This window comes from Athene noctua, chromosome 9 (genome assembly GCF_965140245.1).
Source record: "Athene noctua chromosome 9, bAthNoc1.hap1.1, whole genome shotgun sequence".
NCBI lineage: Eukaryota > Metazoa > Chordata > Aves > Strigiformes > Strigidae > Athene > Athene noctua.
Window position 1 is genome coordinate 24097611 of NC_134045.1, and position 25229 is coordinate 24122839.

At 45.1% G+C, this 25229-nt stretch overlaps 1 protein-coding gene across 2 annotated transcripts; it reads left to right on the top strand.

Annotated features, from left to right (window-relative positions):
• Nucleotides 1–622: 622 nt before the first annotated feature.
• Nucleotides 623–24337, top strand: LOC141963697 (hepatocyte nuclear factor 4-beta-like). Of its 2 annotated transcripts, none has more exons than XM_074913270.1 (10): nt 623–812; nt 7388–7592; nt 9485–9579; nt 17347–17453; nt 18531–18686; nt 19229–19316; nt 20155–20307; nt 22089–22325; nt 22988–23101; nt 24201–24337. In XM_074913270.1, exons 1-10 carry the CDS (start codon nt 698–700, stop codon nt 24335–24337), a joined length of 1407 nt encoding a protein of 468 aa, XP_074769371.1. In that variant the 5' UTR covers nt 623–697. The 2 variants fall into 2 exon arrangements, with proteins under 2 accessions (XP_074769371.1, XP_074769372.1); XM_074913271.1 differs by having other exon boundaries at nt 7421–7592.
• The last annotated feature ends 892 nt before the right edge of the window (nt 24338–25229 follow it).

The following is a 25229-nucleotide window of genomic DNA, read 5'->3' on the forward strand; positions in this document are numbered from 1 at the left end:
GGGGTGATGCAGGTGACAGGGATGGTGGGTGGGAGAAGTCACCTCCGCTCTTTCTCTGAGATAGGGCGAAATCACGCAGATGGCTGCAATAAAACCTTGTTTTTCCTTTCCAGTAGTAACTCAAGGTGTGATCCGGTGTGCAGCACTGTTGGTGTCTCCTGTCAAGGCCTCACGTTTTCAATGCCAACCTATCTTGACAGTCTTCAACCAGTGGTGACACTGACTCATTGTCTTCACCAGCACCAAGTGACATCATTTGGTCTTGTCCCAAGGCCCGGTAGCTGAGCAAGGTGACATCAACACGGGTGCTATTTGGCGTGACCACCGCTTTGCTCTGGAAGAACATGTGTGTGAACGCCTCTTTGCAGCCCTTTTCAAAATGTTTGCGCAGGAACAGCCATAAACCAGGCTGTATTGACCCGAAGATGCAATCCAAGTCTTTTGAGTCTAGGCCTTATCTACACCATATTATCAGGACCAGGAGAGCACAGATGCACCTCAGGAAGGGAGGGGACTGCGCGCGCAGGAGGGAACGGCTCTGTACCTTCTCTCCTGGCACGGGGAGGGGACTGCGGGCAGAGCTGGGTAATGATTTGTCATCGCAAGGGCTGGGGTGTCTCTCTTTGCAGAGGAAACCTTGGCTGTGATTGACAGCAGGGCTGTTTTTTGCCGCTTCCCTTGCTGTTGACAAGTAATAATGAAGCTTTGTCAGTCCATCATGGACATGGATATGCCAGATTATGTCGACTCCTTGGACTCCTCTTATACCATGCTGGAATTTGACAACCTTCGAGTGCTCCCAAATAACACCGGTGAGATTTCTATTTGCTTCCTCTTGAATAACCTCCACTGCCTTTGTTATAAAGCTGAGCACCTAGGAAAGGCAGGTAGGAGGTGTGGGGCAAAGGGTGGAAGAAATAGTATTTAAGCAGCTGACCCGTCAACTTGTGTTGGATCTGCAGTTGTGTTTGGGCTGAAATGGGACCCTTTCACTTGCTGGTTCTATTTTGAGTTGTTATTTTCTTTGGTGGGCTGAGCGTCATGTCCTGAGGAGCCCACAACGTATTGCAAATGTTTGTAGAGTTCTTCATGGCACGCCATAGGTTTGCTCCCCTGTATGACTTGTGAGAGGAGTTATTACCAGTATTTCTTCCTTAAAATATGTTTAATTCCTATATATGAGCTAGGTTCATATTTAATGCGAAAAAAAAAATGCCATTTCCAGTGGCATTTGTCTATTACCCAGACAACACACCGTGTGTGCAATTTAACTTCTTCCTAGATACTTAGATTGAGAACCAACATCCAAATCATTACTTGCCTTATATTTTCTTCTGGCTATCGAGATGGTCTAAAAGCCTTGACAGCACACAAAGAACTTGGCTGTGAGGCGTGAGTGTTTCTATGCAAAGACTTCCGCTTTGCTCACAGAAATAAAGCGTATTGCATGATATTTAGCCTTTTAGCAGTCAGAAGTACTCCATCATAAAGCGAACATTTTTCTGTGACATTAACTGTTCATTCTGTGAAAAATAAAGGGCATTTTAGTCATATAGCGTGTAACTGAATGAGATTCCAACATCAGCAATGTCTTTGGAGAGTTTTGTCAGCTTTTCGTGTAATTTTTCAAGAAGCTCAGTGAAATTAAGATGGGATTTTCACGGTCTCACGTTTGTTCATTAACTGTCTCACCAGAAGAAATCAGAGTTTCAGTAGGGCTATCGTCTCCAAAATAAAATGATTAGACTTATTATTGTGGGACGTGGAGGGATATCAGGAGACAAACAAAGTTAAAGGGCCCAAAGAAATTTGAATTTAAACTTGACTTCAAGAAAAGCTCTGTCTGTTCCCAAATAAAGGCTCTTCAATTTTTTTTTTTTTTTTTGCCAGCTCCAGATAGACTGGATCTTATTTCTTATTCTTGCAGAAGTGTTTCCATCTGCCATCCTACTCCAAAAATGTTATGTAACACAGTTATTTCTCTTCGCCATTTGCTGCTGAACAACGAGTTATTCTTTACTTTCTAGAGTAAATTTCCTCAAAATTCAATATAATTTTGCAAATTAACCACCAAAACCTCTTTGGGGCTCTCTGTTGTTTCATGCAGTGGAACTGACAGGTTGAGTTTTTCTGAAGTTTATCTAGATCGGTGTTGTGTTATTTGTCTAGCTGTTAATGAATAACTGGTTCCCTCAGGAACTAGCTGTTTTGAAATTAGCTTGTTTGTCTTGGGTAAGTGTCCTCTTCTACAGTTTGTAAAAATAACTTCAAAAAAAGACCTGAAATGTCCATGCCTGGAATATATATTGTTAACCAGCTGAGTTCAGTTCCCACAGGTAACTCAACAGTTCACACAGATACTTTGTAGTTTCAGAAAAATTTTAAAAATTCTTAGAAGCAAGAAATAATCTCATTTTAGGTAATTTAAAAAATATACTGGCTTGTTATCTTTCCCGTTATGTGAGACTCATCTGTCTTATTTCCCCTACTAAATCTAATTGCAGTTTTGCACTTTATAAACATGAACAGGAAGGGGTGCAATATTTATTTTAAATGACTCAGGACCGTTTCTGACATTCTGAACAATTTTAAAAGCGAAAATTATAGTATTTTCAAATAGGGTCATGCTTTCTTGAAATGAACCATTTGTTTCCTTCTTTGGAATATTATTTCATCAAAATTTGCATCTGATTAATGATGTAGAGCACTTCCAGTGCTCAGCTTTATGCTTCAGGAAGCTGCCATCCTTTTGAGGTTTGCCTAGATATGTATTTTTGATTTTCCACCTTTAAGTAGACCATAGTTTGCCCCATATTTTGAGACTAAATAAAATAAAGAATAGAATCCATTATGGGAGTGGAGGAGGAGTATAAAAAAATTGTCTGTCTTAAATATAAAGAATGACAAAAGGAAATGTACAAAACCCAACGCTAATCCTCTCTTTCCTTTATAAAATATGTGTTGCGACTGCAGAAATTTTCCCATTCTGTACAAACTTGTTTCCTTTACCTTGGCTGGCATTATAAGCCATGTTCTCACTTGGTTTTTATGTGCTGTTAATACCCATTTCCTCATGCTCTTGTCGGAGTTGTCGGTTTGTTTAAAATATGAAGCATTATTGGAATATTGCGCTAATCCTTTCGCTGAGTGTCGGTGAACACTTTTTCCTGCAGTGGTGCTCGTTTTCCCGTTTCGGCACTCCAACACCATGCTGGTTCCTGGGACTTTGGCACAAGGTTGGCGGAGCACCTTTCCCAGCCCCTCTGCAGTCTGACCCAATTCAGACCACGAAAAAGCCATCAAAGATGTTTTGACAGCGCCTGACCATCCCTCAAGCTGCCAGAGTGCTTGTGAGGAGCTCTGGCCTTTCTCACTGGCCGCTTTGGCATTGTTAATGTAAGATTTGGGAACACCAAAGCAGTGTTTATATCTCAAAAACTCCCCCTCTATTTGCTAAAAGCTGATGTAGAAAGCGGCTGACCTGCACATGGCCAGGACTTCAGCGTTAGCCCCCGTCCATCCAGACATTTGTATGCACAGGTTTTGCAATGCTGGCTTTGGCCACCGAGTTTGACTGCATGTGCATGCCCTAAACCTGCATTTATGCTCTCTTTACATTCTAGCCCAGCACGCGTCATTCAGGGATTTGTTAGCTGCAAAGTACGTGCACCAAGACTGGTTTGGATTTGGTTTTGGCTTGGATTGGGTAGATAAAAGGAAAAGCCATTCTGGAAAGTATTGTAAGGTAATTCTCCTATACAACGTGCATCTAGAAGAGATGTAGCCGGGAACATAACTGCAAAAAAAGCAGCAAAGAGGTCTGCAGTGGTTAGGTATTGTGGAGAGCTTCAGCTCTGAATGGAAGCCAGATACCATTCCCCAGCAGCATCCTCACTGAGACCATCCCCACTGTCATTTCTTACCACTGTAAAACTTGGCATCTTCATTTCAGCCCTGGTTAGGTAAGGATTTACATACAGAGGCAGTAGGTAACAAAAATCTGTATGCATTTTGGTTGTGATCTTGGTTGTGATCTTGGTTGTTGACCCCAAAACTGGTGAAGCCACTGGGATAATCTCATTAGCAGTGTGTAGGCTGTAGTTCCCAATCTGAATGTTACTTAGATATAACTCACAAAAGATGGTTGAAACTTCAGATTTTACTGCCAGTGAATGTCCAGGACAGTGCTAGTGAGGAGTCTGGCTACAACCATGGGTCTTCAGCTCAGCCTGGGACCTACACAAGGTCAAAATAAGTCACAGTCTCTCCCTGGAGAGCGCCATCAGTTGTGTCTGTCCAGGAGAAATTTCAGAGGCACTGTGGCACGGCTTAGGAACTGTTCTGTTACACACACACGGTGATGAGTGTCTAAAACCAACACACGTCTCTGAGCGTCTCTCTCCAGGGTGGTGAGAACAGTTGTGAGCTTGTTTCAGTTGTTGTGAGCCAGGTGGACTCTGACCAGACCCATCCTAGCAGCCCTCGAGCCCATCTCAGTGCGGTGCTGAGCTCCAGGTAGCAACCCCTCTAGAGAGGCATGACACATTAAACGAAGCTCTGAGCAGGTTTTCACCTTGTGTCAGTCAGGGCTGAAGCAAACGGTCTACAGCTTTCAGCTGATTTCACAGGCAGTGGCTGCGCTGGCAGGGATTCTGGCTTTCCTCTGCCTTTCCTAGCAGTGATCAGTCCAGGGGAAAACCAGACATTCCCCAAATACTGGGTGGGTTTGAAAGCCACATTGAAACAGTCTTCTTGATGCACATGTTATCGGTTGTGTCTTTGCTCTTCTATGAGCTAATTCTCATCTGGAATTCGTCATTAGTTGGTGGCAGGATTTTGTAGTTAAAACTTATCATATTATAATTAACTTGTGCATACTGGCTTAGGGCTTTCTTTTTCTTTTTTTTTTTTTTTTTAAATTTCTGTTCACATTCAACCAAGCTGAAAAGACACATAGCTTCCTAACAGGGACTGAACTTTAAGCTATGTATCTGACCTAACTTAGAGCCACCCCAACCCATGGGGTTGTCTGCATTTTCATGGGTATAAAGTGAGGACAAAATTTGGTTTGCTGACTTCTATGGGCTCTCACATGTTCAGGGCTGATGGTCCTTTCTCCAGTAATACTTGGTTTAAAGCCAGATTGGTAATTTCTTCCTTATATCAGCAAGCAGCTCCTTACGTGTCCTACTGACATAGGGAAAAGAGTCTTCTCTAGTGAGTAAATGCTTTCCAGCATTACTAACATTTTGCAATCTGGACCCAACTGAAGGATGAATGGCCCATTGGACACCCAAACTGTATGACCTCGGTTTGATTCCTCTGAAGTCAGGAGAGAAAGCATGAGTGGAGCAATGAGAAAATTGGCCTTCTTATCTGTATTTTTGTTGTGCAATTTTTTTTAAAAATGGAATCCAGCACACTCGGCACATTTGTTTATGGTCATATGTTCCTTCAAAAAAATAGATGGAGCAACAGACGCATGAATGTTTAGCAGTACCGTTGCCCTCAAAGGCATATTCTAGTTACAGCTCATTTAATACTGAGTTATCAAGCAAAATAAAATGAAGAATCAATATAAAAAACCCTAAAAATCAATGTAAGTTACCATTAAGCACCTCTGACACAGACAAGGTTCCCAAAGGACCCAAGTGCTACTTACTGACAAATGTCAGAGTTGGGAGCACCTTACATGAATTTTGGGAACAGGTAAATCTCAGTGCCTGTCATTATGGCCTAAAAATGATTTTGATGGTGTCATTCTTTCTTGTCATGCTGCTCCCATCTTGCTACAACCTACTTATTTATTCATCCATATGTTAGAAGGTAAAAGACAGATCAAAAGAGTTTTTTGAGGGGGTGAAGGGAAGTCTGACCTTTGCATTTGTGAAGTCTTAGCTAAAAATGTCTTAGTCTTAGCCTTAGTTAAAAAATTTTCCAGTTTTTTAAAAACTAAAGCTTTATTGGTAGGGTGTTGGGTTTGGGGTTTTTTTGTTTTGTTTTTTTTTTGGCTTTAGATTGCAATTTTAATTGCATAGTAAATATTTTCACTAAAAATTTTTGATGTGTATTCATATGCAAAAATAACCTTCTGTCTCTCTGTATATATACATGTTGTGTGTGGATCACCCAAAGCTATTTTTATGCATTGGAAAACTTTCTTTAGACTGTCCAGATCAGAAGCCAATTCCTTCCCTTTGAGTAATTTTCTCTGAGACTTGTCATTGTTCAAAACAACAGCAGCTGCGTGTTTCTTGTCACTGCCCATCTCTTCTGCGAGGCAGGATGCGTCTTGTTGCAGAGACTTTGCCGAGGTCACTGTAGCACGAGATCGGCTCCCCCTGAGCAAAGAACATACTCCCAGAGGTGTGATAAATTCATAAAACCATCTTGCAGTTAGTGCCCGGGTCAGGACACACTCTGCAAACATTCCTCCTCTCTGCGAGATGTAAACAGTGTCATCTGCGTCTTCTCAAGTGTCTCTTTTTTTTTTTTTTTTTTTTTTTTAATTTTCCTTTTTTTTTTTTTTTCTTCCCCAAGCTGTGCCTCAAATTAGGAGGATTAAGAGGGCAGCGAGTCTGGTGGTTAAGGCCAAGGGAGAAGTTTAAAGGGGAGTTTTCAGCAGTGTATACACAGGCCAGGCAGGAGCAGATCTATTCCTGCCCCAAATGAGTGGGTGCAAACAGAGGACCTGACAGAGGGCATTCACATGACCTAATTTTAGGTCCCTAATTTAGAAGGTCAATCTTCCTCCAACCCTCTATTGCTTCCCAGTGGAAAGCAATGAGCCTCTTCAGAGGGCAGTTCAGAGCAGGACCTAGACTTCGGAGAACTAAAGTGACCCCAGCGGGAGCTGCTGTCTCTGTCCTCTGGCTGCAGAGGCTCTCTCAAGAGCAGCCTTTTATCTCCAACACCTCTGTCCTGTGCACAAAGCAGTTCCTTCTTCCTGCCTTTGTTGTCTCTTCGCTGTTCCCTACTCATTCAAGTTAAGGATGTTTTCCACTGTCTTCTGTGGGCACCAGCTTTGAACCATGTTTTCCAAGTGTCTGACTGGGGAAGTGGCTCCCCACCTCCCCAAAAGCATATATCTCACATCCAGGTAAGGTTTCTCTCCATCTGTCAAGGAAAGTAGTGGTAATTGTTTAATTCTCATGAGCACGTTGGGTTATGCAGCTTGAAATCTCTCTGTTCACTAAAGCAAAGAAAACACCAATATCAGAAGTAAAGTAACTGAGCTACTCTCAGTTGAATTGAGAAGAGCATCACCATCAGTCCAGAGGCTTTACTAGCAACACATGCTGCACACGTGTGTGGGTGGCTGGGTCAGTGTGTGCTTTTTGCTTCAAAAAAGCAACTTGCTGTCAGCTGACTCTAGTTTCCATCACAGAGTGGTCTAATGATCCCTGTTCTCTGCCTGCAGAGGCCATCGCAGCCGAATCGGCCAACACCAACCTGCTCCCCAATGGCATTGGCTCCCTCTGCTCCATCTGTGGGGACCGGGCCACTGGCAAACACTATGGGGCATCCAGCTGTGATGGCTGCAAAGGCTTCTTCAGGAGGAGCGTCCGCAAGAACCATGTCTATTCCTGCAGGTACCTGCACCTTCTGCAATAAATAAGTACAATTTATTGATGCTGTAAATAATTTGGGGTGGAGATTAGGTTGTACAACGGGACCCCTATCCCAAATGCTGAATTAACATGCCACGAATGCTAAGAGTAATACTGCAGTTTAGTTCCTGACTGGAAGACAGAGAGCTAAGGAGTAAGCTAAGTCCTATCTCATCTTGGACCCTGACGTCTTTTGTCACACCAAACCATCCATTTCAAGAGTTCACTGTCACTGCTTTCCCCACGGTGTAAATCCAGGGAAACTTACAGACCTGAGGTGTGTCTGGGCTGTATAATACAGAAGTAGAGCTTCTGGGTGTGGAGTGACACTATAACCTATCACAGCCCAACAAGGGAAAGACAAAAACCAAAGCTCCAGGGATTTAATCTCAAATGCAGTGTTTCTTACCTTTCCTGGTAAAAAGCAACAAGCATCCAAGAACCTGCCACCTCCAAAGCTTCTACCTGTCGCCCAGCGTCTTCAGTTTTGTTTTGAAATCATTAAGCGGTGTATGCTGACATATCACTGATGATTTTACAGTCATTTTGAGAACCTAGCGTGGATGATTCACGTCCACTTTGGCACACAGGTATACATCTGAGAGATTTTTTAATTTTTTTTTTTACCAGGAGGAGGCTATAAATTATACAGCGGTTATCTTCGTTGACCTTAGAAAAAATTGTTTATTGTAACACAGGAGGAAGGGGAAAAAAAACCCTGAATACACTCAAGCCCTTCACCTCTAATTAAAACCTGGAAGGTTTTTTTCTGTTCCAGAACTTTTCCTCCTTTAAGGGCGTTCCAAATTTTTGCAAAGTGAGTCACCCTGTTTGTGCAAAAATTATCCTGGGGTCCTTATCACTCCAACACACACCAGCCATGAAAGACACCCGAGGTGACAGCAGTGTCCACCCGCACAGTGCCCATCCCAGGATCCCTGCAGGAGGAGGCAAACAGCTGCTACTAATTTCTTTGAAATTTCAGCTATCAGTCTCCTGGGAGCAGAGTTGTTGCCCCTCCCCAGGAATCCATGAATCTCTGCGAGATTTGGCAGCTCAGGGAAGATCCACATCATCGAAGCCAAGCAAATGGCAAATGCTTGCCTGTCTGCAAATCCTTATTTGGTGAGCCACGCTGTATTTAACCCAGCTCCAAGCTCTGTTGTTTATCGCAGACATGAATTCCTTGGAAAGTCTTCGGGACTCTGTACCTTTGGCTTTTTACCAGTCTGGGAAAATGCCTGAGCTTTTACAACCTGATGATGGTCTCGGAGCAACCCACGCTGCCTTCTCGCTGCGTGGCAAATTCCTCTTCCATCATTTGACCCACCATGGCACGAGCTGCCAGATCTATGTGGGCTGACCCTTGAACAGCACACGGGTTACTAAACCCTCCATTGAAATTACTAGGAATTAGGAGGAAGCCACATGCCTCAAAACCAGGCTGAAGGCACAGAAGAGCTTGTGGCCCACAGTGTAATTATTCTACTCAAAGCAGGACAGTCTTCACAAAGGGGATCAAATGAGTCCTGATGCCGAACAGCCAATAACTGTCTGAAAGAGGGAGATGGAGTTCCTACACTGCCAGGCATCAGCACAACTCGAGTCGCAGTCACGCTTTCACAGCCAGCACCACCAGCGTCCTCACAGGGTGGGTGGCCTGAAATTGCTGGCAGGAACGGCGATGGGGAAGATGAGGAACCGGGCCAAGCCAACGTTGATTCAATCCACTTCTTGCAAACTTTTGGCTCTTCTCTGGGTTCAGGCAGTGTGTCGCTCAGTGAGGTCTGGGACTGTATTTGGGGCTGCTTGGTGTGAGTGGGTTGCAGATGCCGTGCTGGTTGCTCTGTGGTTTATTTTCCATCTCCTCCCAGGTTCAGTCGACAGTGTGTGATAGACAAAGACAAGAGGAACCAGTGCAGGTACTGCAGGCTGAAGAAGTGCTTCAGAGCAGGCATGAAGAAAGAAGGTAGGTGCAAAGAGACATTACAAAACTGCCTGCTGCTGGCTCTGTCCCTACTCCCACTGCAGAGCGCCATGGAGAGCAGCAGCAGCCCTGGCCCGGGGAGATGATGCTCGTGTCTGACAGTGATAAAATTCTTCTTGTCAAAGCTGAAAGCCCCATTTCCTAGCATATCAGATGGAAATTTCAGTTAGAGCCTTGTGACAATATTCACCCACCCTGGGATGCTGGACTCTTTAGGAAATTTTTATATTGGGAAAGGGATGGTCTTCTTCAGGGTTTATTTAGCCTCTCATTGTTTCACAATAAAACTTCCCTTGCTACGTACCTGCTAGCGCAACTCCTAATCCCAGCTGTGACTATCTCAGCCATCCTCCTTCTCATAAATGCCAAGGACTACTCCAGAGTAGTGTTTGGTGGTTGACTTGGCTGGTGCTTATGTAGCTTGGTGCAACACTTAGGGCAAAGTACAGCCTGAACACGATGCCTTGTGGTGCAAGAGAGGCTGCTCCGTGGCACAGGGCACACAGGCAGTGCTCCCAAAGGCTCCTCTGTCCCCTGAGCTTGGACCTGAGTCAGAGTTAAAACCCTTTGGTAGTGCTGTCCTCGTGGTGGGTATAGCATCTCTATAGAGTCACTGTGAATGACCAGTCCAGTACTGGTTGATGCCTTTTGTTGCACTTCACATTGGCTGTATTAAAAGGGGGATGGAGTATTGTAGAGCATTTGGCTACCAGTGGCCATCGGGAATTGCCCTTCCAATGCACTGAAGGAAATACTGAGTGTTACAGTGCCTAATGCTGAGCAAGAGAAAAAACACTGCTGTTAACCTATGTCTTAATTCCCCACAGCCAGCCTCCCTGAGGAAGTCTGGGACCTGCCATAGCGTTTCTGATCTCTGATCGTTCAGTTTTCACATGGTGGGAGAGCACGCATGCTGATAACCACATTTCATTTACTCCAAGCTTTCTGTGTAGAAACTTTGTACGCTGAGCACTTGGCAAAGTGGGGGCCCAACCCATAACTGACGGTACATCCCCCTGACATGCAGGTAGTTGGGTGATGGGTTCAGCACTCTTCACCCTTCACTTGTACTCTTTTCCAACCCACCGACAGCTAAAGGGTGAGGGAGCTAGGAAGGAACTTGAGAGTTTCTTTCCATGTCACCGATTTAAACACCCCTTACCCAAAGAGTGAAATCATGGTTCCACTGAAACCAAGGGGAAATTTCTTGCTGATTTCTGGTAATTCATAAGATTTCACTGGTGATGAAAAAATCTTTCCAACATCCTGACCATATGTTTTCCTGGACAACAAGGGTGTCTTGCAATCTAGTGTAGGTCATGGATGTAGCAAAAATGCCTCTGGTTTAATTTAGGAGAAATGGAGTAAATACAATGGATGGGAAAAAAAAAAAATAGCCCTCAAAGTAATAAAGACAAAACTGAAGCATATCTGGTCAGATCTAGATGGGGATGGAGCCAATTGCCGGTGCAGCAAGCTCCACAGCTTGGAAAGGCTGAAATCTGGTTATCAGCTCCATTCTTTGAGCTGAAGCATGATTTTTATTGGTTTTTATGGTAAAAGTTATAAAACCTTGGCTCATGTCTTCATTATTGATCGTAGCTGGTGAAAGATGACTCATTTCAAGTTCCACATAGTCACATTCTTTGAAACATTTTTATGAGTGCAGTCAGGTTGCGTGCTCACAGACTGCTCATGTGTTTGGTAAGGAAGATTTTAAAGCACCTTGAGCAACTGCTTTGCAGAAATTAGCTTAGCTGACCGGAGCTATATCCAAAGCATGTGTGCAGGACTGTGAAAGAAATTTTCTTGCACAATTGTGTGCACAAAAGGAACACAGTTATTTGCTTTAGGGTGGTTCTAGATTAATATTAAACAGTATTGCGAAGCATCTGGGGAAAAAAAAAAAAAAAAAAGAGGAGCCATGTCTTGGGGCAGAGCAGTATGAGGATGATACAAATATTTGTACATAATTTTTTGATGGCAACCACCGATTCGTGTCGGGAGACCACAGCGGTGACACCCACACTCAGTGTGTCCCGTGGTTCCAGCGCTGGCACGCAAGAGTTTGACAGTCTCTTTCTCTGGCACACACCACTTTTCAGTCAGCCCCTATAATAGCAATCAGACTTTCCAGGGTGTGGTAATAGCATTGTTTATTCACAGTAGAAGGGAAGGAGCTGGAAACGTCCTTTTCCCAGCCTGTCTGTGACAATACACCTGGGGTGGGGTTAGCAGGGTTGTGCCACCCTCGCATGTTCCCCACCACTGACACCCCACTGGCCCACTGCTAAATACTGGAAAACCTGCAGTTCCCCAAGTTCCCCAAATGTTCTTATTCCAGCCAAACTAACTGAAAAACCGGAATTTTGGATCCAGAGTGATATTTTTTTCCAACCTTCCTGTGTTGTAAGACATGACATGACACATCTGGACATTTCTTTCTTTCTTTTTTCCCCTGTTGGAAACAACTCCAGTGCATAAGAGATTGAGAGGAGCTATATTATCTGGCCTGGTAGAATGGAAATTTCTGCTAAAAGACAAACCCCTGTGATGCAAATACCCAAGCTAGCTCTAAGCTGCCTGTCTACAGGGGCAGGGGTGTCAGTGCAGGGTTGAGCTGGTCCTGAGAGCACCATGCAGTTGGGTTATAGGCTTGTTATGGCTTTGGGGCAGCTGGGCAGAGAAAAGTATCAGTAGGGTGCTTTAGACTGTTTTGTTTGTACACTCTGAATTTGATCCTGCTGTTGGAAAGAACCAGGACTGTCCCATACAAGCCCTACACCTCCCAGCTTGTGAATTGAGATGGAATCCAGGTTTCACCGGTGTCAGCAAGAGCAAGAATGGGCCAAAACTCCAGTCCCTAGATTTCCTAGAAATTAGCTCATTCAGAAACACTCTTATCTGAATTACATTCTTGGTATCAATAATTCACTTCAATAGCTACAAGTAAACAATTAAAGAGAGGAAGAAAGGAGAGGAGAAAGCTTGCTTAAACGCAAACCCCTTCTTGTCCCCCGAACCGCCACTACGACCAGGATTTAAGATTGTTACAGGAGATTCACTCCTTTATTCTTGCCTTGTGGGTAAGGCTGGGAATGTTCCACAGGGTGGTCTGAGTGTTTCAGGGATTTTCTGGCTATTTTCTCTGATTTTTCTCTCTTTGCACAGGAGAAGGTGTGATTTCTATGGTTTTGCACAACGCCACCGGGCAGGTTTTTTGCTCCCTACAGCATCAGTGAATGAGGAGTGCACCAGATACTTAAGCACCCAAAGAAAACAGCAGGGTACTATTTTTGTCATCTTACTGAGATCATGTTTAACCTTGAATAAATTAGTAGGGTACGATTTTTCAAGTAAGCCAGGTCACCTACTCACATGGAGTTGAGTATCTGAAAACTTAGAAGCCTTTCGAAATGCCAGCACTGCACTGTCAGGATTCAGTTTGCTGATGAAAAAAAGAGGGGTTAATATTTAACCTCTCATCCCCTTTAAAGTAATTTATGAATGTGCATGAACTCCTTTAGTTTTACACAGAACTAAGCAGAATTATTGTATCACTTATGGCCGCAACTCAGTGGAAGGATTGGAGGCTATTTTTTATTTATTTTTGTTAAACTGGACAGGTTTATAGGACAGTTTTATAAGTGTTTCACAGAACCTTTATCTTGTTTCATACCTTTTGTTTATACATCTCTTCTGCCAGCTTTTAGAAGGCTGAGACTGCAGTTTATTGCAAAGATGGATGGAAAAGTTAAAGGATCTTCCCCACTTTGTGATAGTCATAAATCAGGCCAGAAGCCTGTGAAGTGATTAAATGTGCATGTACCATAGGGATTTATTTGCAAATAAAATATACTACACCTACAAAACCAGAGGTAGCTTGGGGAAAAAAATTATTTGTGCATACAATCAGTCAGCAGAAGGGATAAATCTACTGGTGGAGATAGAAACGCTGTGAGTGCTGGTGAATGCCAGCTCCGTGCTGGGGCGTTTGCATCTCCCTCTTCCTGCTCTCTCTTTATGCCGTTTATTAATACATTTCCAACTCCATTGGGTTTAAAGAAGGATGTTTTTAGAGGAATAATAATGGAAATGGTAACTCCTATGTAGGCAGGGCCTTAACCTCTGCAGTTACTGTGGAAAGTTACTGGTTTGCTGCTGTCCCCTTCCAATCAATGCCTGTGCCCGTCTTTATCGGCCTCCCGGGAGGTTCCTCATCACAGCTCTGTACCTATGTGGCAAGGCAGCAAGGACAAAACGTTTGGGAAACACGGGTTTGTTGCAATCCCACAAACACGCTGCTGTTTGTTCAAGAGCCACGGTGCGTGCTCTGCTGCCGGCATCTTTGATGCACTCGTGGCAAAAGGGCCAGGGCTTGCTCTGAATAACAAACCCCCGTCTGATGTCTCCTCTACGTCAGATGGGGAATGTGTTTGTTTTCCCGGCTGCTTCCCACAGGACATGCCGTAGCTGTGGACAATTCCTCAGAGGGACACGCGGGCAGTATTTTGCCCTCTCTCCCCTGTGCATGGGGGAAAGCCCAGGTCAGGGCCTCACTGTCCCTGGCCAGCAGCATCATGGGGGCTCACTCCCTCTGATGTCCCCTTCTGCAGGGCTGCCGTGCCCCTTCCCAGTCGTTTCTTTTTTTTTTTTTTTTTTTATACTGGCTTTGGGAACTGGAATGCTGTGCAGAGGACAGAATTAGAGGAAAAAAATAGGCGAGCAAAGATTTTGCCAGGCGTATATTAGAAATAATTGTCCTCGGGGGACAGTTGGATCCAGCACTGGGTTTGGAGTCCTCCCTGTGAGTTTGCTGAGTTCTACTGACTGAAAAGCCAAGATCACGGCCAAGCCCGAGCACCCTCAGCGCCAGCACACCCCTTGAGCATTCCTGATGCCTCACCACAAGTGACCTATCCCTTCCCTTTTACAAGCACCATAAATATAGCAATATAATTACCACACAGTAATAGATTAATTTTGTGGCAGGTAAAACATTAACTCCCTTTTGTCTTTAATTCCATCACATCTTGGGTACTTTCAGCGATAACACCCAAATCACCTTGAGAAAGTTGATCTGTACCATCCACTTACACTTGAAGATTGAGCTTATCAGAGCATGAGGGAAGCACTGAAATATGTGCCATAAAAGGACTTGGGAGAAAAACAGCCCGAGGCTTCTTAAAGGAGTCTGTCATTGGGCAGTAGGATCAGGTCTGCCTGGGTTTGTAGGACTTATGTAAAATAAGATGTATAACTCGGTTGGAAAGGAAAAATTTGTACCTTTTCCTGTAAGTGGGCAAAAAGAGCCCCATCATCCCCAGAGAGCTACGTGAGGGAGCATCTGATATGAAATCAGGCATAGAAAGTTGGGTGGGGACTTTCCAAGGACGTCAGCGATGACATGGATTTGGGTGGGCTTGTTTCTACTCAATGTTGGGTGCTGCTGCTTGTCTTTCTGGTGTACCAAAAAAAAAAAAAAAACCAACCAAAAACCAGCTGTGAAGGGTTAATTCATTCTGAAGATTAATTATAGATTGTGGTCCCCATAATCACCTTCACCTTCGGACTGGCGGGGATCCCCAGCTGAGGAGCCTTTTCCATCACCCCCCCTCATGCATAGGGCAGCGTATGCTGCTGTCTAAAGCAGGTTAGCAGAGACTCCCAAGGGCTGTAGTAGTTTTTTTTCCTCTAAATTGATGTCTAATTGCCACTATGTAGTATCCGTAGCCTGAAAAGGTTCCAGGAATATCTATGTGTTGCATCTTTTACAAATCAATGTACCCATCCAGCCCCTTGTAGGCATTCAGGCGAGGTTGGCACTGAGGTGCAAAATGGCTTTGGTGGCTGGACCCCAGCAGATCCCCACTAGCACACCCAGTTCAGCAGCAAGCGGGTCCTGACTGACAGCAAAGTTGAGCCTCAAATCCTGGAAAACAAATACTATGCTCCTGCTGATAACGGGAGATATTGATTTTTGTTGCTGTTGCTTGTTTTCTGCCCCTTCACTTTGTTGGCCTCTCATCAGAGGCCGGTTAGGAAAACAAATCAGTGGTTGGACCTGAGCTGACAAAAAAACCCCAACCTTCCCACCCTGTGTGCAAAACTGTGCCCACAGCTCCTGTGTATGAATTCAGAGAAACGTGCCCTGTGCAATGAGAGCTGCTTGCTCTAAAGTGAGGCCCAGCAATGAGGGAAAGTCTTGAAAGAGTGATGGTGAAATGATTTTGCTGCCTCTAAAAAAAAAAAAAAAAAAAAAAAAGTTGCTGGAAAAATCGTCTCCAGTGGCCACTTTTGAGACAAAACAGCAATATTTCACATCCAAGGGGTTAAAGCAGAGCGAGTTGCTCTGTGACAGCTATGTCTGCGTCATTCCTCCTAAATAAAACCAAAAGGAGCCTAGAATTGCTGTAAGGAAGGAGGAGGGATGTGTTACACTATCACCACATGCTAAATCTTCCCGCTCCCTCTGCTTTAAGGGCCTGACAACTGCCTCTCGGAGCTGTATGTAGCCAAGAAGTATGAGCTGTCAGGGAAATGCTGAGTCTGCATCCAGGCTCCTGCCTCCAGCCTCACGTGGGCTTGTTTGCTGCTGGACGGAGGCAATAGGGCTTGGGGGAGAAACTAACACGGAAAACAAGTTTGGACTAGGTCTAAATTCTGCTTTTGTCTCTGCTGCTGTTTCACTTGATGGTTGCAGTGGAGGTGAGTCAGTTCTTGGAGCCTGTGTTGCAAAAATAAGCTGCTGAAGAGGCAATAAATTCCTTAACATTCAACGTGCGAGGTTGACAGAGCATGGGCATAGATGTGGCTTGTGCTTCAGGGAAAAGCTTGGTTTAAAGGGTGGAACAGACCTCAAAAAAATCAGCCTTTTTTTCTTAATTCACATGGCACGGCCATACCTTTCTGTTTGCAGAAAGCCCAGGGCTGAGCTTCACTCTGCTGTGGTCCCTATAGTGTGTTGTGTCACTGTTACTAACAGTTCAGACACTCTGAGCTGATTTACAGCAGCGATTTGCACGGGGTGCCAGCAGAGCTGGAGGCAAAGCCTGGCTTGGTTTGTTCCCCAGCTGTGTGCCAGTGTCGCTGTCAGGGTTACAGGCTCACTGAAATCCGCAGCGCGATGGGCAAGGCTGAGGGAATGGTTTTAAGGGGGAATTGGCAAATTTCAGCTTCCTTTTTTTGGAGCTTCTTTAGTGAGGTGACTCTTCCAGCTGCCCGTCAGCTGTGGAGATGTCCCCCAGGACCACAGGAAAGGGAACACTTCAAGGCTGCTTTGAGGTGGGATCAGAGGATGTTTTTCCCAGTGATGTTGTAAGACAAGATACAATCTCAAGAACATCCTACTGTACCGGGAGCTCAGGAGAGGAGTCCTCAGTGCAGACAAGGCAAAAAGGGTACTGAAGGGCAGGTCTCCAGCCATGTGGGTGCGCTGATGAGTGAAAAAGGTTGACACCAAATCGCCAAACTCCCCCTGAGATGCATCACACCCAGTGGGACAAGCTAACGTCTGGTCTGACGGGCCTCACCTCCCTCTGTTGCTCCTGTGCTTGGTCTTTCCCCTCTCTGGTGTCCTTTTCCCCTCCCCTGAGGCCTGTTTAATCCTATTCCAGCATCCAACCAGACTGGAGGCTCTTGCAGGCACTGAAGCCCCATCCGTTCCTGTTTGAAGAGCCCAAGTAACAGCAGCCACCAGTAGTGTGGGCAGTTTCTCGCTAACACAACCCCTGCTGGCTCTCGTTCCAGCTGTGCAGAACGAGCGTGACAGGATCAGCATTCGCAGGAGCAGCTACGAGGACAACGGCTCGCTCTCCATCAACGTGCTCACTCAGGCCGAGGCCATGGCGCAGCAGGTATGAAATGCAGAAGCATCCCTCCAAACACGGCCCTCAGCTATTCCATATAAACTCCCTAAACCAACCAGGGCTGGATCTTTTTCTCCCCTCAGATGGCTCTTGCAGAAAGCCACAGGGAAGAAAAAGCATTAGTTATCCATAAGCAGACAGTAGAAAATCCTCGGTGCATTATCAAGACAGCGTGTCCTGCTAGGAGCAGATGCAGCCTTTGGAGATGCAAAACTGAAATTCTAAGGACTGAGGGATGCTGCAGACTCTGGGCCACGTCTGCCCCCAGCCTGAGTTGTTGCTGCACTCCTAAAAAATTGCATTTCACGTGGAAGTTTATCCCTCCTTGATGCACACTCTGTCCTGCTCAGAACATACTGTTCCCATCATGGATGACTGTATGTTTTCTTGTAACTTCCTTACCAGGGCAACATTTTTAGGGGAGAAAAATAAAGCTAATAAAATCACTGGGCTTCAAGTAACGCTGATTGCTTTCTTATTTCATGTTCCACAACGAATTTCACCCTGCGCGTCCTTTAAATTCCTATGCAAATATCCTTTCTCCACTGAAACATACGGTCCAGATGTTGCATATTACATGCGGCAATGTGTCCACTTCCTTTTCAACGATTATTATGTTTTAACTCTCTCCCCCCTCCCCATGCAGCTCTTTAGACATTGAAAAGGGTGTTTTGTGTCCCAGACAGCAAGCTGGGGGAGAAAGACTGGATGCATTTCATGCATTTGGCTGGCTGAAGTGACTGATGGGAATCTGAGACCCAGTGCTGCTGGCTACTGCTAGAAACGGGAATATTAATCAGATTTTTGTCCTGAGCCAGCCTGGAGAGTGGGGAAGGAGGCGGAGGAGGGAGGGGTGTCTGTTGGGACTGAGCACCACCTCGTGGAGGTTTCACCGTGGGCTGTACGCTGGACAGTATACGCCGCTGAGCAAATAAATGTGCAACCACAACGGCGACCTGATGAGGTTAAAGTCTGCGGAGGCTCCCCACGTTATCAATGTTGCTAAAGAGAATGGGAAAACAGCACAGATCTAATCCCAGTGCAACCAGGTTGTTTCTCTTTCAGTATTCATCGCCGAGTCCGGCGCACAGCGCGGACATTGCTATGAAGAAGGTTGCAACCATCAACGATGTGTGTGAATCCATGAAACAGCAGCTTCTAGTGCTGGTTGAATGGGCAAAATACATCCCGGCATTTTGTGAGCTCCCACTTGACGACCAGGTAAAATGCAAATGCCTCTTCCCTGCAAATCCACCACCTTCCGTAGGAATTCCCAGTCATACCTTTCAACGGGAGAAGGTGACATTAACATACAGATCTGCCTGTGCAGGGCAATGAACTAGCAGGAGACAAAGAATAATAAAGGAAGGGATCAATTAAAAATAAGTTGAGTAGCCAAAGTCCCCCCAGATATAATAGAGTTGGTCACTCCAGTCTGCACAAGGATCCAGGCAAAAAAATACTGGTTTTCCCTTTATTGGTACTTGATAGTTGAATATAAAAGCCATTTATTTCCTAAGAACTCAAATTACTCAAGCCCCTCTTTGTTTCAGTTTGAAAACACCTTTTTATTTATTTTGCCGTAAATGTAGCACTTCTGAAAAGTGAAGATATACTAATAGGTTCTAGCTCTTGATAGCACTTTATCTGTAGATCTGACATATCTAAGCAAACACCAAATTTAGCTTAACCTAAACAGCAACAGCTCACTGTTCTCTGTTTTTCAAACATAATATTATTTCTTTCTTCCATGCCATCTCCAGGTTGCCTTGCTCAGAGCCCACGCAGGCGAACACCTGCTCCTTGGGGTAGCCAAGCGGTCCATACCATACACTGATTTTCTGTTATTAGGTAAAGTAGTGAAACACACTCCTGCTTTTATAATTCGCACACCCGAGTCATTGCCAAGTATCCTGCCTGACTGAAATCCTCTCTGTGCTCCTGGGCATGGTCTGCACATCTGGCTTGAGACTAAGTGCTTGAGAAAGTCTCTGGAGAAGCCTAAAAAAGAGCAAAAAAATTCACTGGGACTTTTACAACTGTTCCCTTACCGCTTTGAAATTGTGGATGAGAAAACCCCCAATATTTAAATAGCATCTCGAACTGCATTGCCTTGTTTTTGTAACTGAAATCACCAGGATGCAGCCAATTAGATATCTGGATATCGGCACTTAAAAACTTAGCAGAAAGGTCTATTAAAAATTATAGTGCAAATAGGTATTTCCTTTTCATGTAGCTCTCTGCCACCAAAACCCCAGGTGGTGGGATTATTCTTGGAAAAATACAAATACTGACCTTGAAAGCCACACATTAAAGAAAAGAGAAAGGGAGAACTTTGTTAAAAAAAAAAAAAAAAAAAAAAAAAGAGAGAAAAGAAACCCACACCAAAAATAAAGATTCAACAGCATTTGCAAAGAGATGTAGAGGGCAAAGCAGAGCAGAACGTGAAGCAGGCTTTGCGTGCAGTGTGGGTGCCCCAACATGTGCAAACGAGATAATTAAGGACCAAAGAATGAGATCCATGGCTTGCTTCTCAATCTTGAATCCGAGGATGAAGCTGCACACTGGAAATCTGCTGCACGTGGGCACTGGGACTGCCTGGTGACATGCCTTGGGGTAACTTCTGGTTGGGGCTGTGTTCGCAGATCTTGAGTGAAAAGCTGACAGCGAATTTCTCTTGTTGCCCCAGGGAATGACTTCATCATCCCAATGCACTGCCCAGAACTGGAAATCGCTCGTGTGGCCACCAGAATTTTGGACGAGTTGGTGAAGCCCTTGCGGGACATCCAGATTGATGACAATGAGTATGCTTGCCTTAAAGCCATCATCTTCTTCGATCCAGGTAAGCTTCCTTCCTGACTGCCACGCAGGGGGCTCGGAAAGGAGTCGAGGGCTCTCCAATAACCAGGAAAACCCCTTGGCAGCAGCAGCTCTGCATTTCACTCTGCCTTAATGAGCAGTACTTAGCCGTGCAGCAAGGACATGTTAGAAGTGACCTATCCCTGAACGCTTTGCTATTTAGCAAGCAGTAACTCCAGCCAGACCGATGTGCAAGAGTCTGCAGACCCTAGAGGAGTTCTGCTGCTTCTGTAGCTTGGCTTCAGGAAAGCCCATCAGCCTGAAATGAAGGAGATGACTATTAAGGACATATATGCCTATATTGAATTATGCGTAAGCGAAGTGAGCCAACTAGGCAGCAGCGTGGAGCATCCAGCAGAGTTCAGAAAGCAGCATTAAAAACCACAGTGAGCTGGACTGTTCAGAATATACATCCCAGAAATATCAAGGATGTCTGTTAATGGATCTTGCTGGCAGCCTGTACCAACCGAGGTCAGGATGGAGAAAAGGGAAACACACAGAGGCAGACAAAAGCTCGTTTTGAACCTTTGCTGTGTTCGCATTCCACAAACACGGGGGGTTCTGTCTCAGCCCGGGTTCCCCTCAAACACTCCTGTTTCTATACGCCTACAGCACAGGCACAACCGCCTCTTGCTGCAACACTTGAGTCCCTTCAGTGCGCATTCCCCTGCAGCTTGGAGAAGAGATGGAGGACCAATCCCAAATCCAAACCAATGCCCTTTTGTCTTTGGCATCTGTTAGCATGGAGAAATTAGAGTATCTTCCATTAGCTGTTTTCTGCTGGGTTCGTTGATTTGAAATCAAGATACGGGAGTTTTACAAACATCATGAACTGTGGCTGGCCAGAGAGCCTGCTGTAAACCTGAGTAAGGGTGGTATTATCAAATTGAGTCTGACAAATTACCTTCTCGGCTGATCAGTATCTCAGTGAAGCTTTAGATCATTGCGACAGCGAGGCGCTGTGATTTCAGCCACAAGGAAAAAAGTGCGAGGCTCTGCAGAAGCGAAACGCGTCCGTGCTAACAAGTAGGCACGTCCACAGAGTTACGTGCTGACATACAATAATCCATAAACCATTTCATCTCTTGCCGTGATGATCCCTAAAATGTGGTGCTTGTGGATTCTTTGTAGATATTGAAGGAAATGATCCAGTGAGACAGAAATCTCAGTTTTAGATAGCAGGAGAGGCAGGAGTGGAAGGCTGTAAATCCCAGCACTTCACCCTACCCAGAGTGCACGTTTACTTGCTTTAGCAAAACTGGACCAGAGCTCCCTGAAAAATGTACTGACCACAGGTCAAAGACAGGAAAACAAGACAAGGATCTGATGCTGCAGCAGGTATAATTGCAACACACAGGAACTAAACCAGCACGGCAGTAGCTGGGACTCAAAGTTTTCAGGGGAAAATTCCAGGTTGTTTGCTTGGAAGAACAAATACGATTCAACTTCTAAATCCTTCCTCTTCACTAATGGCGGTAACCAGACATCCATCTGAAGCAAGCTCTTATTTTCTTACCGTTTCCCCTCAAATTGCCCTCAAGTTACTGTTTCCCCTCAAATTCCCCCTACTGTTTCCATGTTCTATGTGAGATATGGAATAATGGCAACCCAATGCTAATCTGTCAGATAAACTTGGAGACTCTGATAACAGCCAGAGGATCACTGGCATCTCACCCTTTTCCCTCTACAGAGCCTGACTGACAGCATAACACTTTTTTGTTACACAGCCAGCAATTAACTTCATTTTTTTTTTCCTTCTCCCAGACTGCAAAGGCCTGAGCGAGCCTGGGAAGGTGAAGAACATGCGCTTCCAGGTCCAAGTCAACCTAGAAGACTACATCAACGATCGCCAGTACGACTCCCGAGGCCGGTTCAGCGACATCCTCCTCCTGCTGCCCCCGCTGCAGAGCATCACCTGGCAGATGATAGAGCAAGTCCAGTTCGTGAAGCTCTTCGGTGTGGCCAGGATCGACAGCTTGCTGCAGGAGATGCTGCTGGGAGGTACAAACCCTGCCGAGAAAGGACAGCAATGTTGTTTTATTTCAAAGCCATTACAGGGCTTGGTGTCTGGGTATGTGTCCTTCTCTGGAGGATGTATGGTGGAGAGAACTTGGTCTTGGGAGAAGGGAAATGAAGGTGCAGATTGAATTGTGGCTTGAACATGGATCCTTCTCACTCCAGTCCAATCCCCAAGCCATTTGTTTCCAGCCTGTCTCTGACAGCCTGACCCAGGATCAGTTCTATAGAAATGGGTGCACTCTGTGATGCTTCCCACCAGTGAGGCGCTTGCCTTTTAGGCAAATTGATGCAGTTTGCAAGAAGACAACACATTTTTTCTTAGGAATATGCAAAAATTCTAACTATACAGGAAACCTTGCTAAGAGCAGTAATTGGGCCACACAGAGAGACAGATGAACAGTGCAGCTGGCTGTTAGTTGAAACCCCAGCCATCCTGGGGGCTTGTCCCTAGACAATGAGAAGTCTGAGGGCAAAGAGGACACCCAGAGCAGGAAGGAAGCAAAGATGAGTCAGGACGTTAACCCCCACTCACAGAGGTCTTCCACATTCTCTGAAAAAAAAAAAAAAAAAAAAAATTTGGCCCAGAGGATCTGGCTTCTCGGTAACTATGCAAAGAATGATGTCTTTTCCCACTTCCACTGCAGGAACCACCATTGATCTCCAGTACCAGTCAGGACCTCCCAACCTCAGCCTGGAACCGCTGCCAGGACACGTCCTCCCGAGCAACATGAGCTCGGTGATTCACACCGCTCCAGACCGTACGTGTCCATTTTTATGTTATTAGTGTCAGCATAATGAAGGGACTAGATAGGAGAAGCAGTTAAGAAAATGACCTTTAAATTTATTTCTATCTTTAAGCATTACACTTTAATCAGAGTTCACAGCCCCCTCTCCTTCCCCCCTTGCTGACTTCCTTTACTATACAGACTGGAAACACGCTGCCAAAGAAAAGCTGGGATTGTCATGGAATAGTACAATCCAGAGGGATTTTGATGTGCTACTAAACATCACAAAATTTAAAAAAAAAAAAAGGAAATCAAGATTGGTGACACTGTGTTTCTAGGAATACAGGCTGTGCTGTATCTACGTGAGAGACGAAATAATGGCAACTTCTTATTCCGTGCTGGGAAATATCACAAAGCAGCACACACAGTTATTAGTGGCAAGAGTTTCCCTATGCAAAGCATCTCGGTTGCTGTCAACCAGAACACAATATGACCTGAATTCAAGACAGTTTTCAACCACTCCGGGCACTGCTGCTAGGCAATGGCTATTTGTTAAGGCATTTAGCCACTGTAGCAGCAAATGGACCATGCTATTAAAAAAAAAAGAAAAAAAAAAAGTAGAACATGAGTTGCAATTTAACAGCCACTGCCATGTCCTCACAATGTCTTGCACACACAGTCTCCTTCTGACTGTTACGATCATCTACCTCCTGTAGAATAGTTCGCTATTTCTCAGCCATATAAATGTTGGCATCATGTATTTTAGCGTGCTTTTTTTTTTTTTTTTTTTTTTTTTTTTTTAAGCCACCTTGCAGCAAGGGAGATTAGAGAGATGCTGTGTTCTGTAAATGAAGAATAGTGGCCAGCAGGTTGAGCTCTTCTCTGACAAGGAGAGAGAGGATTGGAAAGCAGTTGGCAGCATTTCCCAAGTGCACAATACTGAGAAGAGTTGGTCTGTGCCTTATCAGTCCACCCTGTGCCTCATCACAAGCAGAAAGGCAGAATATGCCTGAACTTGGGATGGATCCCTCTGCCCCATCCCCCAAGCTCCCGCTCCTTGGTTCACAGGATGGTTTGCTCCATGGAACAGTGTCCAAGTCCATTTTAATTCTGTTTCTTTTTTCTCCCACAGCATCTCCTGAAACATCCCTTCCATCTCCTTCTACAAGCACAGGCAGTGAAGACTATAAACTAGGCTCTAGCGCAGGACCCAACGTTGTAGCGCAGCTCCTGCCTCAGACAGTGATACCCAAGCAGGAGATTTTATAGGGAGAGGTGGAAGGAGAAGCTGGGAGCAATGTGAAAACTGTGCTGAAAGTGAAACGGGCCCTTTCTCTTTGCAGAGGCAAAGCACAGCAACCCCCTGCCTGTAGCCGGATCTGTCGGTCACACTCTTTCCCGTCCGTGAGTTGAGCACCAGGTACAAGCTCGCAGCAGGAGCCTCACCACGGGTTCTCCCGCCACCGTCACCCTCATTTCACAGGAGATTTGGATTAATGCTCTTTGCAGTAAGACCAAGACTGTAAGCTCTCCGGAGCAGGGCTTCTGATCACATTCGTTATCTCCCAGCTTGGTGTGATCACGACCCTTTCAAATCCTTCGGCCGCTATCTTCATAAAACCAAATGCCTTACACAGCTCCTGGTAATTGCAGTGAGGATGGCGTGTCTTCAATTGTCAGTATGAAAAGGTCTATTCCCATTAAAAATTTAATTACACTCCCATTTCTCCTGCTGCGTGTTAAGCTTTAGGAAGAATATCTTCATAACCCGTCACAGGCCAACGCTTTCTTAGTCCACAGATGTGTCTTGTTCCACATAGACCATTTGACACTTAATGCTGGTCAATTATTTGTGATCAGGAATGCCAACAATTTGCCATTTTCCATAATTTCCGGTACATCTAGAGGTCAGTTGTGAGTCATTTGATGCATCCTCTGCTTTGTGTGCACATCTCATGCAGCTCCAAGTCGACAGCAAAGATCTCTGCATCAGACCGCGGCTGCTGGGTCTACTAAAACCCACAGCGGGCAGGAAGCTCAAGAAGCTGCTGACTTACCAAATCACTGCTTTGTACCTTTTGCAACCTTTTACTGCAAACGTATTTGAAAGAAGCAACAGCTGTCACAAAACCGCCAAAAAACCCTTTTCCCCAGCACACAG